Genomic DNA, 16,847 nt, shown 5'->3' on the forward strand with positions numbered 1-16,847 from the left:
GTGTGTGTGTGTGTACCTCGGTAAACTCGCAACACAGCAGAGGGAGAGGGCAAAAAAAAGATGATGTTTTTGTTTTGCATGCCTCAAACCTCCTGTGTGAGTTTCTCGATCTCATTCTCTTTCTTTTTTTTCTCCTTATCTCCGCTTATCGTTCTCTGTGGCCCAGAGCTGGGACCGACGGGCCGGTCAGGTCGATTCAGGCCCTGGTCTATCTCACACGCTCCTGTCTCAAAGCTAATGACTGCTGCCTCTAAAATCAACACGCTCCGGAAAGACAGTTCAGGCAGTGCATGCGATACCTCTCCATGTATCTTTCTGTCTGCATCATCTGAAATCACATGTATAAACACTGTGTTAGATGCAGTCCCACACGCACATGCAGACAAACTGCTTTTTAAACACACACACACACATATTCCAGTATCCAATTCCCTGCAGCAATTAGCTATGACAGGTCAATTAACAGGCTTATTTATGAGCAGGGGATGCCTGCTAGTTGTGTTGTAATGATTCTAGATACTCTTTGTACGTGCATGGGGGAAATTGAATCCATGATGAATGCGGGCTGAAGGCCTTGGCTGGGGGCAGCATTTGCTCTTCATTAACTATTCCTCTGCAACACCATGTTTCTTTCAGCATTAAAGAGGGAATGAAGCCTGAAACAGTTGGCACGCTGTAGGTTTGAGGGCTCCCCTGTGATCTTATCAGTGAGGACTTGGTCTTATTTGGTTGTACAAATGTCTTCTCTCATCCAGTCACCTTCCGTTATTAGTTCATTACACCTCGTTACACAGGAAACTAACAGGTCACCTCAATTTAAAATAAAGTGTTGGCATAGACTCCATAATAAAAAAGCATGTCATACTGAAACTATTCAAATGAAAACAAATTACAGGATTCAATCAGGTGGAATGTATCTTGTTCATCAGGTGTGTTAATGTATTCATTTACATCCAACAGAAACTCAATTGTTTCAGTTTGTGTTTCTGATGGTATAAGTGTGACTGGATGAGAGCCAGGGTCAGTTCATCCATCCATTATCTGTACCACTCATCCTGTGTGTTTAGTGTGTCCATTTAAAGTCTGCATTTAACCGAACTCCAATCTGCATCTCTTTGGACTGTGGCAGGCTCGATCACTTCCCATACAAGTTTTATAAACCAGGGGCTTGACCTCCTGGTCTTCAGCTACTGATTCTGTTAATGTATTTACCTAGTGTTCAACTTAATCACTGTTTTAATGGACAAATTATAATTCAAGATATGCACATATACTGATATTAATGAGTAATGAGTAGCGATAAGCTCTCAAATAAACAGAACCACTTATGGATATTTTATGGATAGGAGTTACAGATTTCTATGGAGGGTTGCCACTTCACTGTGGAAACACACAGGCAACGGTGCAAACCACTGAACCACCGTGCCACCCACCAGGGTCAGGGAAAAGGTAAAATACAGTTTAGACCCAAATGGATGGAATATAAATACGCCCCCAAAGATCTGAAGACGGCATCTCTCTGAGCCAGAAATGGATAATGCCAACTCAGACATATGCATACACTGATGACAAATCAAAATGCATGCACATACACTACAAGCACACAACACAGAGTGCACTGTTCATGCACACTGTGTCAGTGCTGCGTTAAAGCAGCTGGCTTAATTGGTCCAGACACTAGAACCTGCTGGTGTTAAATGGAAATTAAACTGTCAGGAAGAAAAAGACGTCCGTCTGAACCGTGTACGTTTGTGCTTGAGCAACACAGGCAGTATTTCAGAGACATGGGATTCGGGCGTGTGCACGAGAGGGAATGAGATGAGTGTGTGTTGATATCATCAATAAAGCACTTAATGCATCTTAAATATTCATCCCCCATTTGTATCGTGACTTGGGCAAAGGTAGGGGAGGCGGCAGGTTGGATAAACGTGAGAGAAGGCACACAAGAGAGAGAGAGAGAGGTTGTCTCCTTGGCAACTGAAGGTTGGCGTACGGTCTTTCTCACGTGTGTGTGCATGGAGTGTTTGCCCACTCCATCACTTCAGTCAGTGGTTTGATCGTGGCTCCGAACAGTTTGTCCGCCATTTGTTTCGCGCATCTTTCTCAATTAATCACCGTTTTGGGAGTGTTACGAAACTGACAGAGAAAAAACATTTAATATATCTTTTTATCAATCAATCAATTGCATGCTTCACTTATAAATGTTCGTATTTATCTTGCGGCCATTCAGTTAAACACTCTATAACCTTTATAAGGATTAAGATAAACTATGTAATCCCCGTAATCATATAACACACACATGCACATGCACCAGCCACGCAAACCACATGTAACAAATAGAGTTGCTAAATAATGTAGCAAGTGTGCAGCCTTGATCCTCGCACTTGCCGGAGGAGGCGAGCTGATGAACATACTTTCCTACTCCCTCTCTCTTTCTCCTCAGTCTCACTTTTACCTCCTTCTTACTACCTTATACGTCATGTATCGATCTCCCCAGGGGCCTGATGAAATGAAATAAGACCTGTCTGCCTCTCGCAAGTTTTCTCTTTCTCTCAGCTCCTATTGTTGCCTTATTCCTGCAGCCACCCTCTCTTTTACCTCCTTTCTCTTCTGTTTCTCATTTTCCCTCAATCTCTCTATCTCTTTCTCTGTCTCTGGGGAGTGCTGATTTCCTTACAATCAATAATAATGACTAAGCTGTCTGCTACTGACAATTACCTGACACAATTGATGTTGTTGTGTTCCTCTATTTAGCTTATTTTGTCGGAAAAAAGACGTGGGGATAAAGAGTGGCTCCATCACTTTTATTCTGCCAATTACTATGGTTCGCTGTGTCTGAAACACTTGATACTAGTGTTTGTTGCATGCGCTGACAACAGTTAAAGAGGAACAGGGGTGGGGTTTAGGTTGCTCAAGGGATAATATTCTGGCTGCTTTGTTTCCATGATAGTGTACGATGCAATAAATATCTAAATCAGCATTTGGCAGTTGAACAGTAATGAAAGTCCATGCTACACAGTTGCCAATCGGTATCTAGCGTAGATGTTTAATTACCTGAATTATCATGGTGTAGAGTCGGGCTGTTGCAAGAGGGCAAGTCACAAGTTTTTAGATTGATTGTCAAAATAAAATATGCTTCTATCTTTAAACCAGGATATGTAGTCATAGTCTCCAGTTTGCAGCTGCAGTGTGATGCACATTTAAAGGTTCACTGTGTAGGATTTAATGCCTTCTCTCGGTTTGAGTACCCCTCCCTTCACTGTCTCCTTCCAAGAGTGTGGGAGAACCTACAGGTAATGCAACAATGCAAAAGGCACAATGAGCTAGTGTTTGGTTTGTCCTTTCTGGGCTACTGTAGAAACGTTGCAATGCAACGTGGCAGACTCCATGGAAGACTTCCCACTTCCGATATAGGTATGAAGAGCTCATAATGAAGTAATGAAAACACACAATGAATATAGACTAATAAAAACATAATAATTTATATTGTATTAAATTTATGCAGATGGATTCCCCAAATCCTACACAATGACCTTTAATGACATAGTTATACAGAATTAAATTAAATGCTAAGCCGAAGTTGGTTGATATATGTGGAAAGAAATTCATATGAGTGAAATATTACGCCTGTTTAAATGCATAGTGTCAAAGCTTAAGCCAACTAAACTCTGATGACATCACCGGTGCAATTAAGTCAGATCTGATCCTCCAGAGCAACAGAAGTTATTGTACCGTTTTTTCACAGCGTGACTACTTCCATATCTAATGAGTGACTTTAACATGTTTCATTGGTCCATTGCCCCTTTTACAGGTTCAGTGTTCAGAATTTAGTGACATCTAGTGGTGAAGTCACATGTAGCAGCTGAATACCCCTCACATCCCCCTCCCCTTTCGAACATGAGAGAGAACCTGTGGTTGGCTTCAGTTGGCATAAAACTCAAAAGGTGTTCCGTAGAGAGGATGTGCTCCCGACGTAAATATAAAGTATCTCATTATAAAAATGCTCTTTCCAGTGTAAAGAAAACAACAATTTGAACAATTTAGATAAAATAGACTAGAATGATTTCATATTCAATTTATGCCAATATATTCCTTTCACCTACATCTTACACACTCAACCTTTAAGTTTCAGCCTCTACGTGTTCGATCTGTCTCTGTTATACTAACACTCTTGTTTGATCTTCATCATAGAAGTCGGGAAGTGGAGTTCATGTCACATGGCAGTAATGTTAACATTCATTTGCCATCTCAAAGCTGGTCATTGTGCAAAACCCAGTTCAATTAAGGTCTTTCCTGTGTCTGTCGCGTCGCCTTTTAATTCTTTTGATTCTTTTTCTGCATAATTGAAGAAGACTTTAACTTAAATTCCCATGTTAAATAAACAGACACTGATAGTGTCCATTCTTTTACTGTCTCAAATCTTTCCTTTGAATGACCCTCATGATTTCCTAATCATGTCGAATTCTCTCAGGGACGTGTTTTTGAAGTAGACCTTATTTAGACCCACGGTCTGCAGGAGTGACTGCATATTGACACTCGTTTCATTCCTGCTTCATGTTGAGAGCATGTCCACAGAGAACACAAACTTTCTAGTCGTGTGCACGGCTCAGTGGCTGCGTACACTGAAGCTCTTTGAGGTACTGCCACTCGCCTCAGCGTTTCCCTTCTCTTTGTGGTCCGCCCAACAAAAGTAATGATGTCTTTGAGAACAGCTTCCCTTCCTGCCTCTCTAAATCAAGAGCCGCTGCCCAGCCAGTGGTTTGCATTAAAACAAGACTATTATTGTAAACAGGGCTGAAGCCAACCAATAAAAAAGCATTAGAACGTCAATTGTTGACTGCCCGCTGGCCTTGATTGCTAATGTCTGTGTGTATTCAAGTTGTAAATTCCTGAAATGTGAACTCTCTGTTTCTGAGCTTCTCTGCTTATGCTTTGGGTTTATTGCATTTTTTGGGAAAGCGAAGCATTTTCTCTGAGCGGCACATTCACATTCACAAGTGTCTCCACTTGTCAATCAGTATCTGTGGAGATTTCTCTCGCTAAATGTTTTTAACCCTCCATCGAACCACCATCTATCTTGCTCTGCTCTCTTGTCAATCACGCTTCTGTCTTAGATATAACAGAATCAGAGGATATTGCAAACTTGCAGAGCAGCTAAGTGTACATGTAAAATCAATGCAGATACAAAAAAGAGGTAACATGTCATGTTGTAGTAGAATAGCTGTGTTCTCACTCGCTCCCCTGTGGATTACCCAGAGGCCATCTGTGTTCATCACAGTGTTTTGTACCTGAGGGCTTGTTGGAAACCAGGCCAACCCACAATTGTGTTCCTCACACTGCAGCGACTCTCATCCGCACTCGTATTTCAAAGCTCTCTCTCTCTCTCTCTCTCTCTCTCTCTCTCTCTCTCTCTCTCTCTCTCTCTCTGTCACACACACACACAAACACACACACACACACACCCTCTCTGTTTTACACTCTCTGGTGGCTGTGTACCCTCTGGTATGTGGACAGCACATCAATGCGAACATTAAAGGTTACACGGCTTGACAGAACGACACGTTCACAACTCCAGCCTGACACTTTACTGTACAGCCTTTGATCCTGCAGTCTCACCCCCCCCCCCACACACACACACACACAAGCTGTCCATCATGCACATTAGCAATAACAGGAGCCTTTAACTGCCATTACGCTTAACATTCAATCTTCAAACCCCACCACTTGCAGCACTTTGCTTTTTGGAAGTGCACAGATTGTTTGTCTGAAAGCAATTATATATTGCATCCTGTATACCGGATTTATTATTCATCAAGATATATCTGTCATATCTCAAAAGTTAAAATCCTTTCTATCAATGTTCAGCGACTGTATATGGAGCGGCTTTGCCACTCCTAAGGTTGAGAAACCCTGAGCTGCACTTGTGTATAGACACTCCAGCACAGTGCCCATCAGTGGTGTTTTAAGTGTGAGCCAGTGTTGGCACAGGCCACTCACACTTCAGCTTGGTCGGTCAGCAGTGAACTTTAAGTCAAAGGACGTAATCCTGTGTCCCCGAGCCTTTCCAGGAAGAACAAACACATCGAATCATTGCTTTTGCCATCCTGTGCTGCATGGCAGGATTTGGCATTGCCTTTGTGCCTCTCCTCTCCTCCTTTGAGGAAATGATTATGCTCGGTGCGATTGCGCTGCTGTGTGGCTTAAAGGAGGCAGTTATTTGTGATGTCGTTTTGTGTGCTTTGTGACGGCCGGTGTTTCTCTTGGCTTCCCTCTCATCATCTCTAATTATACAACAATCTGGTGTCTCGTGCTCGCAGGTGCACGGAGGCACGCATGCACAGCTCCAGTGTCACTGCAGTTTGACACTGCGGGTGTGTTTGTGTGCATGTGTGTTTACCACAAACCAACACCTATTTGTGGGAAAAGGTGAAACAATAAATATAATAGAAATAGTAAACACATGCACAAAGTGAGGAACTGCATTTTAGCATTTATAAATTAGATGAGTGTCCTTTTGAGCAATTAGCCTCTTCCCTCTACTACCTCTGAATATCCCTCACACGTACCATCTGCCATAAAATCCATTGACCCTTTTCTACAAATGAGCCTGACCAGCTAAACTCATCCAGCCTTTTTCTCACTCCACTTCTCTCTAAGAGATTAAAGGTTCTTCCAATCATGGCCGCCCCTCTCTAGGAGCAGTGGTGCAGGCTTTGCATTCGTCACTTAGCACACATCATGTTTGCAAAGCAGTTTTCAAACATGAATTCTTGAGAATGACTGCACAGACTTTCTCCGTAGTTTAGCGTTCATACATGAACAACGCAGCGGGAGATTCTCCGGTCAGATGTGTTCCAAAGGACGAAGAAATCTCCAGAGCGTTGAAGTTATTTACGGCCTATTGTCACTGGCGTCGGCTCTTATCACCAAATATTCTCTTGACCTTTTTTGGGGGAAGTCTACTGGCAGAACTTTTGTTTTAGGTTTTATAAATAAAAAAAAACATAATTTTCTGCATGCCACAAGTCATCAAAACGCCCACTTGCTTGAAGTGAATCCTCAAAAAAATCTGCTGTATTCCCATAGGGCTGGACGTTTTTACTTGGATAACATGCTTTACGCCATATTGCTCCTTCTCATTATCCCAAGTTTTTACTTGGGATAATGTCACAAGGTTATCCAGAGTTGAGTGCATGTTGGAAAGCAGCTCTATAAGTGGTAACCATGAGGCCTAACACACAGTGGGTGTTCTGCATCCCAGATGGGGAGTCCCCCGAGGATTTTCCAACTTCAACTTTTAGGCATTTTATGTTTAAACAGCTCAAGCCAACTGGAGAAAGTTCTTCACATGCTTTCAGCCATGCTGCTATACTTGTCTGTGGCAAAAAATAGGTTATTGGTATCTGCCCCATGAATTTCTGTTTGATACTTCAAACCGACACAGCTTTTAGGAGCTAACAGCACAACACCCGCAGATTAAAACACAGGTGATGGAATGCCTCGGCGGTGAGGGGGAGGTTACCTTGGCGTTCGTTCCACTTACTTACAGACCATATATGGGGTCGGCTCCGGCTTCTCTCCAGGTTAATTGAAACCAACAATCGCTCCAGCTTGATATATTTATAAACAAATTGATGTCGGCCCTGCTCTGCCTGTTTCTTGGGTTAAATACGCTCTGCATTCTGTGAATACTCCACACAGATGTTGTTTGGAGAGTAGAGTCAGTCATGCATGATTGTTACTCCTCCATGTATGCATCTGCTCGCTCTCCTGTTAACCTGTAAATTAAAAATAACGGTATACAGGCAAAACGCATGCTGTCATCACCTGTTTCGCCTCTTACTCCTCCTGCTCTGCTGGAATAACTTTGAGGGTGCAGTGCTCTGCTCAAGGGCTAGTTGGTAACGTAGTAGTAACTGTACACACATATATGAGCCAACGCACCAATTTGTGCAAGGAGCACATTTCTGTAAAAACGACTAAATGGGTCAAATGAGCTATCATTATTACTTTAGGATTTATAATCTGTCAGAAGTTTTCATATTAAAGATTAAACATTGTACAGTATCAGTGGCTGTCTTTATTGTCGACATCTGCAGTCATGAGAGTTGCTTTTGTTGTTTTCTGGAGCAACACAGTTTTCTTGTTTATTTGCTTGTTCCTCCTCATATTCCAGACAGAATACGCTCGTTTTTTGATTAGTCGGGTGCGATGGGCTTCAGGTGCCTCGGTACACCAAAGTAATTAGGCTGTCAGTCAAACCCAGATGGCTGGTGGCAAAAATGGGAAAAGTCGCCTTGAAAGTTTTCAGATGGAGTCTCCTGTTACATAAATGATACAACAGTCTAAAGATGTGATGTATAACTACTAACATGATATTTCCTGTGCTGTGTGTATAATTAATTAAAAGATTAATAATTCAATTTAAAATTAAATACATTTTTTTTTTTTTTTACTGCAGCTCCACTGACTAATGTCAAATGTCATGTATTTTATGTTCGATCTGAAACCAAACAGTGTGTCATCATCTTGTCTTTTAATTTAGATGTAAAGTAAACTTAATTTAAGAAACCCTAAAATGTATTTGCTTTGTGCACCAGCTATTTCTTTTCTGATATACTCACCCAGCATCCATCTGTGTCTTTATCTCCTTCCCTAACCAGATTGTTTTTGAAGGAATCCGAGGTCAGAGTTTCGAGGGGGACATTGCCATCGACGACGTCTCCATCACCATAGGAAAGTGCAAACAGCAGAACACTGTAGCCAGCGCAGGTAAGACAGGTAAGATAGACTTGTATTGAGTGGAGGGATGTAGACACACAACCACAAAGAAACGTTCAAGGACCCTATGAAGCACTTTGCTAAGAAGGCACTTGGCTTTTGAGCGAATAAAGAAGTTGCTGGGAAGCTGACACGGAGCAAAATTAGACTGCGATGAACTCAACTGATTTCAGCAAAACAGAAATGAATGGAGGGACAACAGAGTAGGGAATTAGTGTCGGGACACAAATTCAAAGGAACGAGAGAAAAAAGAGCTAAATATCTTCTTTAGTGTTTGAGAACTGTGGAAATAGAGCAGAGACAGCGGGGGGGGGGGGGGGTCAGTGTGAGAGCTGAACGCAAACAAGTGGACACTGCAGGGCACCGGCGTCAAGGCGAACTGGAACCCTCGTCCTCATTTCCGTCCTTTCCTCTGTCTCTTTCGTTGTATTTACTTTCCATCCCTTTATCTTTTAACTTTTCACAAAACAACCCAACGGACTCCTCCACATCCACCTTCTTTTTATACCTCTTACCTTTTCTTCTCAATTAGCCATCTCCCCACTATTTACTCCTTACCTCTGCACATTACTCCTCATCCTCGAAATCTTGGTATTAACGCAGAAGAAAGAAAGAGAGAGCAAAAAGAGAGGTGTGCATGACACCACGATTGCTCCACTCACTCCAAGTTAAACCAAGCTAAGGGTCCATGTGTAGAACAACACAATGCTATTGTTTTCTTCGCTTGTAAATACGGTTTGTGAGGCAGCACTTTGCCTTAAGGGTGAGGCAGAAAGACAAAGCGGTGAGTTTCAGTGAAGGAGTGCATGTCCATGTAAGCGTGTGCAGGGAGACACAAACAGCCAGCAGGGCAGATAGAGGGAGGGGAGGGGTCATGGAGTAGAGACAGAGGCAGATAAAAGGTCAAAGACTTAGAGAGAGCGAAAGGAGGTCTGTGTGTGTTTGTGTGTGTGTGTCTGTGAGAGAGAGAGTGCGAGAGAGCGAGAGACTTCATCTTATTTGGGCATTTGTACCTTCTAGACTCACACTCACTTAAGTAATAGTACCGTTTAAAGAATCCTTTGACATTTTTTTTACTTATCAAACGAAAATCTTTTTCACATCCCAGTAGTCATTATTTAATAGATTTGTCTGAAAAAAAGCCAGTGTCTGTGGCCTCACAGGACGGAAATAAACACAACCAATTATCTCTCACCCTGCCCGTCCTCTCAGCCAGAGAGACGCTGAAGCAGAGACAGTGGCCTAAAGTTGGCCAGCGAGTCAGGGAAAAGTCAACTTCCTGCAGTCATCAAACAGGGTTGATGTGTTTCGAGGGTGCAGCTTTGATGAGAGCGCCGAAGGGAGGGAGATGCGAGTGGGGATGAGATGAATCGGTTGCATTTTTGTCTATGTGGAGCCTGCTCTTGCCAGTTTTACAGGATCATCAACCTAAGCTTTAAAATGTGTGCAGTTTGTATTGCTTTAAATTTGTATTCCTCAAGTTTAAATTAACTGACTGGCCTCTCATCACCTCACCTAGCAGAGCTACTCATCCCTGATACCCCCCACCCCCCCCTCAATTTGCTAAGCAGCTGCTACTCTCGGTTTCCAGGGCTCGAGACAGCGTATCTATTATACATCAGTGTTATACGAATAAAGAGTTATATTATTATTACTATTATTATTATCATTATTATTATTATTATATTGACTAGTTTGTTCAAGTCCTTTAGGTTTAGCCTCAGAAAGGTTTAACAAAGTCCCAAAAAGCAATCAGAGAAAAGGGGGAAATAAAGCTCAGGTCGAGCCCCTGACAGGTTTGGATTGGTGCCAAATGCAAAATAGTTTGATACAATAATGCAGATTTTCTGGTGCAACATGTGTGAAAAATGTTTGTCCATGTTTTACTGCCATGTCCCACCACAAAGAAAACCTTGGAGCCATGGAAAAACAACACAAAAGACAAAAATGACAAAGTGAATTATTAATAACCTGCCTTTACTTCCTTAAAGCCCAAATGTGAGACGCCTGTGTGCGAGTGTGTTTGCGATCTCACAAATATGCACATGTAAAGACACTGGCGGATGGACTGAATAATGGATGAAGGTGTAAACAGGAAGAGGAAAGCTCTTGAGCCCTCTGAGAGTGCGTGCGTGTGCATTTGTGTCCTGCAGGTTTTGTGTAGGCAGAGCGGTACAGAGCAGACAGATGGGTAATTATCAGGCAGGCGACTAAAGAGTCCTCGTCACTGTAAGAAACACAAATGCATCTGTCTTGACTATAGAGATTTTATGCCACCGTGGAGTCGGTGAAGGTAAAGTGAGGATGAAAGAAGGATTTAGCTCAGGGGTATCCAAACTACGGCCCACGAGCCAACTGCGACCCAACATCCATTTTTAATTGGCCCGCATCAATGTCTTATATAATATAAAATATATAATATATATTTTTAAACTAACCATTTGGTAGCACTTAAATGGCAACAACTTATAGCACTTTGTTTTGCTTTATTTTTGAAGAAATTTTACTTTCTTGATTCTTGTTGTTCTGGGTTTGTACCCTCGGGGTTGATGCACTTAAGGCCGGCGCATGCTTCTAAGTTTTCAGAGACATGCAAGAAGGGTACGCTCCAGAGCCCCTTGCGTACCCCTTCTTGCGTGCGTTGCTCAATTTTTGTAACTATACGACAAAGCTATGCAAGCCTCACGCAGCCCGCAAGGCTGTGATTGGTCCGCTAACTACATCCTTTCCGGAGTCACATTTGCGGTTACATGCCCCATAATACCGGCAGAAACCAAGGAAGATTTAGAAGAACCAATATAGACCAAATAGAAGAGCGTTTGGCAGAAGAGATCCGAAAGTATGACCACTTGTATAACCCGTCATTGACGGAATACAAAGACGCGCAGATGGCCTGCAATTCCTGTAAGGTGATCTCGGCTAACATATGTTTGCAGGTTGACGAAGGTACGAAGCTGTGGTGAAAGATCAGGGACAAATTTGTCCTCCAGAAAAAGTAATAAAGAAATAAACAGTCGACGACGACTGCCACACACAAAGAAGGCGTCTCTAAGGTCGTCTTCGACAAAAAACGTTACTCCACCTAGTGTTCTGGCGGTGAACTGCTTTGCAACACGCGCAATCCTTTGAGAACCATAAATTAAAACGAGTTCATCAACACAACTGCGTGAAAAGTTGCAGCTGCAGTTGCCGAACCATGCGCCGGCCTTTATTGTAAGTGGCTTTGGATAAAGGCGTCAGCTAAATGAAATGTAATGTAATATAATCAACTATGGCCCACTGTATTGCCTTTCTTAGCCCTGACTTGCCAGCTGTACCTCAGAACGCCGCCACGTCCCTCAAATGCCGCCACGTGGCGGCGTGAGTGGCCCAGTCCTTGTTTTTTTTTGTGTATGTGGCCCTCTTGACAAAAAGTTTGGACACCCCTGATTTAGCTCAACCTGTGCTCATAAGGTTTGATGAATTCAAAATATGACTCCCTCTAATTTGTTTGATCTGCCTTGATGCAAGATGCACAGGATTTATAAAGTAATTTTATACTTATATGTGTGGTGTGTGTTATAATATTTTTTAACTCTTTTGGACTTTTTTGAGCATTAACATTGACCTTGTCAGGACCAGTAGACATAATGGGAAAAAAAACTCTTCCAAATGAGGAAAAATGTAATTTCAGAGGTCCTGGTTAAGGTTAGTGGTAAGATGTGAATTGTGGGTAGGTTAGGGTTTAATGGATAATTCACAGAAAAATGCACTCATCATCTCCTCAGCACAATGCTGATGGAAGGGCAGGTGAAGTGTTTAAGTCCACAAAACACTTCTGGAGTTTCAGGGGTAAACAGCGTTGCAGCCAAATCCAATGGAAGAAACCGGCAAATTCAGCCACAATAAAACAACACAAAGTATTTGCACATACAAATAAAAGCTATGTGTGACTGGGACTGTTATCCTGCAGTTCTCCACAAGTGAATCATTGCCAGTGACATGCTGGGTGCAGCTCCACCTGCGTATGAATTCAAAGAGCGGTGCCTGTCCCAGTTGTGTGTGGACGGTAAAGAGGTGGTAGAGGGCATACATGTCTCCCACTGTTTATATTTTAAATGTATCCCATCCTGTTGATAGTAGCAGTTGATAGTAATACTACTTATCTTTTGAACTCCATTTTACTCCATGGCAGCACAGAAAGATGTATGATGCATCAGTATCACTGCAAACAAAAACTGAAATAGACTTCCATGTATCTTTACATGACTGTGTATGTGTGTGAGTGTGTGTATGTGTCTGAGAGGGGGGGTGGGGTAGGATTGCTAAAAGGAAAGATGGAGAGAGACAAGCAGAAAGAGGGATGTAAAACGCCATGTTCCATTTCAATATGTTGCCAGCATACTTTATGTTATTTTATGTATGTGTGTGTGTGTATATGTTTGTTTGTGTGTGTGTGAGTGGGTAAAATTGTGAGTGTGTTTGTGTGTGTTTTGTGCGCTTCAAAGCTTTATTATAAACATTGATTTTCTGCCTGGAGGATGGACCCTTGATATGAAATCGTATTGATCTTTTTAATGCAATACCTACTTTTTAGTTATGAAACTTTGTATTTGTGCAGCTCGTATGTGTAATTTGTTGCTGCATTTGTGTAATGCTTTGAGAGAGTGTGTGTGTGTGTTCCTGTGTGTGTTCCTGTGTTTACATATTTGTGAGCACCATTTTTAGCATAGACCCAGAGTGATGACATTTTGACCGGTCCTCACTTTTTCAATGGTCTCAGTGTGTTGAGGTCGAGGGTGTGTGTGTGTGTGTGTGTGTGTGTGTGTGTGTGTGTGTGTGTGTGTGTGTGTGTGTGTGTGTGTGTGTGTGTGTGTGTGTGTGTGTGTGTAGAACTAATCTGCGTCTGTGCAGGAATTTGAACATAAAAAAAGCCATAGAGAAACTTGCATATGCAAATGTTGGGCTTTGGAGCGATTAGGTGACATCACATAAAAGGTGCACATCCACAATAACAACCTGCAGAGGAAAAATAAAGAAGAACAATCCATCACGTACTGTATTGCTGATGATGACATCAATGGTAACTTGTTTTTCTCATTGAAATCTCAAAGCTGTCGAGACAATGTGTGGGATCTCTCTGTCGCTCTTACTTGTTTACTCATCCACCCCCTCATTCATGGTTCAGTCCTTCTGTGCCTCTCTTCCTCTTCCACTCGACCCTTTCTGTCTGACAGCCTCTTTCTTTTCTCTGAGTGAGATCACAAAACACAGATCCATTTTACTACAACCTTCTGTCTGTGGCTTAACTTCAGTCTAATGTTTTTTCTTTTTTTTTTTAAATGATGGCACGCAGAGGACAGCTCTCCAAACTCTCTGCCACGGCGGAGCTTTTTTAGGTTCACATGCATCAGGCCCCAGACCAAAGGGGTTCACATGCACATTTAACATAATTCTCACAAGACCCACAGATATACATAGTTTATAAAATGGCATATATGAAATCAAATCACAACTAACACCTTTTATCTAATGTTCGTATACAGCAGAAAGAAAATGAAATTTGTTATGGCCACTCATTAAGCAGATTTTACAAGAATCAATTATGAGTAAAAATTGATTAGCATGCGATGATGACAACATATACTATATTAGTTGTAAAACTCTAGAGTTATAATTATAGTGATTTCATAGAGTTAGTAATATTCATGTGCTGGAATCACTTGTGCCATTTGGCTTACATTGTTTAAATACTCTACACGTGACAAAATCACACATTGACAATACAAAACCCCTGCACTTTACACACATCACAAAATGCAGTCAATAACATATATTAAGACGTGACAATAATGATGTTTTCTTTTTTGTTTCCCTAGTCCTGATCGGTGGCTCATGCTCACTCCCATTGGCCAGCCGGCTGACCTTTGGCCTCTCCTGCCTGCTGTCGCTGCTCTACAGATGATGAGCACTTTTCACCACAGCCACCATTTGTCTGCACTGCCAGACGCTGCCCCGACTCGCTCTTTAACTGCTCTCTCTATCCTTGCCCCTCTTCTCTCCTCTACTTACTTGTCACCTCACCTGTCCGTCCTCCTCGCTCACTGTTTCTCTAACCTTTATGCATCCGTCTCATCATTCCTGCTTATAGGTAAATGGTAACATAAAGTCTTTGTCTACCTTCTCCTCCTCCAATATCTTTGAACATTTCCCCTGCAGACACTCTGCAGTATAACCAACAGACTGTATTTAAGGTGAACATACTTAATGATCTTCGACAGACGACCTTCACATCCTCCCACTTTGTCACCTTTTCCTTCTTCTCCTTCATCAAAACCCTTCGCCCATACACAGACCCTCTCATGTATCTCCACTCCCCTCGAACTACAATCCTTGACGGCCCAATTCCCGAGACACACCAAAGTGTCGGACACTCTACCAAAGATGACAAAGGACCGGAGGGAATAAAGCGAGGGAACAGGGATTCCAAGAAGAAACTGAAAGAGAGATAGAAAGTCGGGAAAAATCCTTCCTATTCACAGAAACTGTCTCCTGTCCATCCTACCCTTTGGGACCATGGGAGCGACTGAATGACAAAGAGAGCGATGAAAAAACTGATGAATGAATGAATAAAGAAAGAAATGAATGGCGAGGAAAGGACAAACCAGAGGAGGAGGTAAAAAGGACGGTGCTCCTGGTAGCCTCCCTGCTCGCCCTCTGCTTGCCACTTGAGACGAACCTCAGCGCGGAGACACGTGTACATTTATCTATATATATAAATATATCAAATATAACAAAGTTTAAACTTCAAACACAACCAGGACAGTGGAGGACTTTACAAAGTGAAATTAAAGAAGCACAACGTTTATACAACCTCTGCTGTTCCTTTGGGTTTTATTCTACGTATTATGTGATGTTGCAATTTTGTCATGCCTTCTCAATGTTTTTGATATTTTGCTTTGGTTTTCGTTTGTTTACGCTGTTATAAGGGTCAAGGGAAATGGGGAATGGATTATTATATTAATATTTATGAAAGGGAGATGAGATGATTTGTGGTAGAACCTGAATTAAGCACTTGGAGGAAATGCAAGGATGACCCCAAGCCACGTGGGTAGAAACCTCAACTCTTCTTCGCACAAACAGTACATTACTGAACACACCCATTTACCTGGACACAAATAAACTCACACTTAGTTTTCCCTTCTGACGTCACAGTCTGGCCCTCAGCTCACCCTCTGCCTCAAATACACGTCTTGTCTGCGGTAGAAGGGAAACAAAGAATGGTAGATCTCATTTTCCTATTCCAGCCTCTTTTTCATAATTGTCCCTCTGTCACTGGACGTCAAGACTCCGGAGAAGAGCTGGACGCCTCTAATGAGGAAGAAAGGGAAAGGGCTGTGGTATGAGAGGCAGAAAATGTCCGGGAGTTCAGTTGAATAAATGATCAAAGAGCAGGTTACTCAATGTCATGTGTGATTCCTCCCTTACACTCCTATTGGAAGGAGAGAAGTATCAGTATCTGGCCGGTGTGCAGTGTGGATCACGTATCAGATACTCTCATTGATTCATTAACGTAGAATGTCTGTAGTGTCAAGGATTTTCATAATCGCGTAGATATGATTGTTAAAGTTAAGCAATACTCACATAGATCTATACGGTAGTTTATGATTGCATTTAAGACAACAGTTCGGTCTCCATATACAAACCCTTGTTTTCTCCAAAATACTGGCTTTTTCTCTCATCATTTATCAGTTCTGATTTATTTAATACCAGTGTATTCGCCTTTCGTGCTGTTCCCCAAAAGATCAACGGTAGCCATGATTTAAATAGTTCATGGCAAAGTGTGCATGCATTTTGTTGCATCATGCTTCAATTGAAACTCCACATTCATCAGTCACCTTGCTCCAATAACAGATCCGCTCGTGTGTGCTCATCATTACCACCTGCATTTGACTGTGTTGTGTCATGTTGAGTTTATCATTGCACTTATTGTTTTGTTTGTTTGTTTTTCTTCTTTATTGTGGCTACAAATTGTAATAATAATTGTTCAGCCATAATGAGTACATAAGAGAAATATTGTGCCTATT

The 16,847-nt window shown here is 42.0% G+C and overlaps 1 protein-coding gene across 1 annotated transcript in view; it reads left to right on the forward strand.

Annotated features, from left to right (window-relative positions):
* LOC133957623 (MAM domain-containing glycosylphosphatidylinositol anchor protein 1-like) overlaps nucleotides 1-16,631 on the forward strand; it is a 64,631-nt gene extending 48,000 nt beyond the window's left edge. The window contains exons 14-15 of the mRNA XM_062392995.1: nucleotides 8,664-8,781; nucleotides 14,640-16,631. Coding sequence (XP_062248979.1) covers nucleotides 8,664-8,781; nucleotides 14,640-14,725 — 204 coding nt within the window. The 3' untranslated portion in view covers nucleotides 14,726-16,631. The remainder of the gene's footprint in view (nucleotides 1-8,663; nucleotides 8,782-14,639) is intronic.
* The last annotated feature ends 216 nt before the right edge of the window (nucleotides 16,632-16,847 follow it).

This window comes from Platichthys flesus, chromosome 1 (genome assembly GCF_949316205.1).
Source record: "Platichthys flesus chromosome 1, fPlaFle2.1, whole genome shotgun sequence".
Taxonomy (NCBI): Eukaryota; Metazoa; Chordata; class Actinopteri; order Pleuronectiformes; family Pleuronectidae; genus Platichthys; species Platichthys flesus.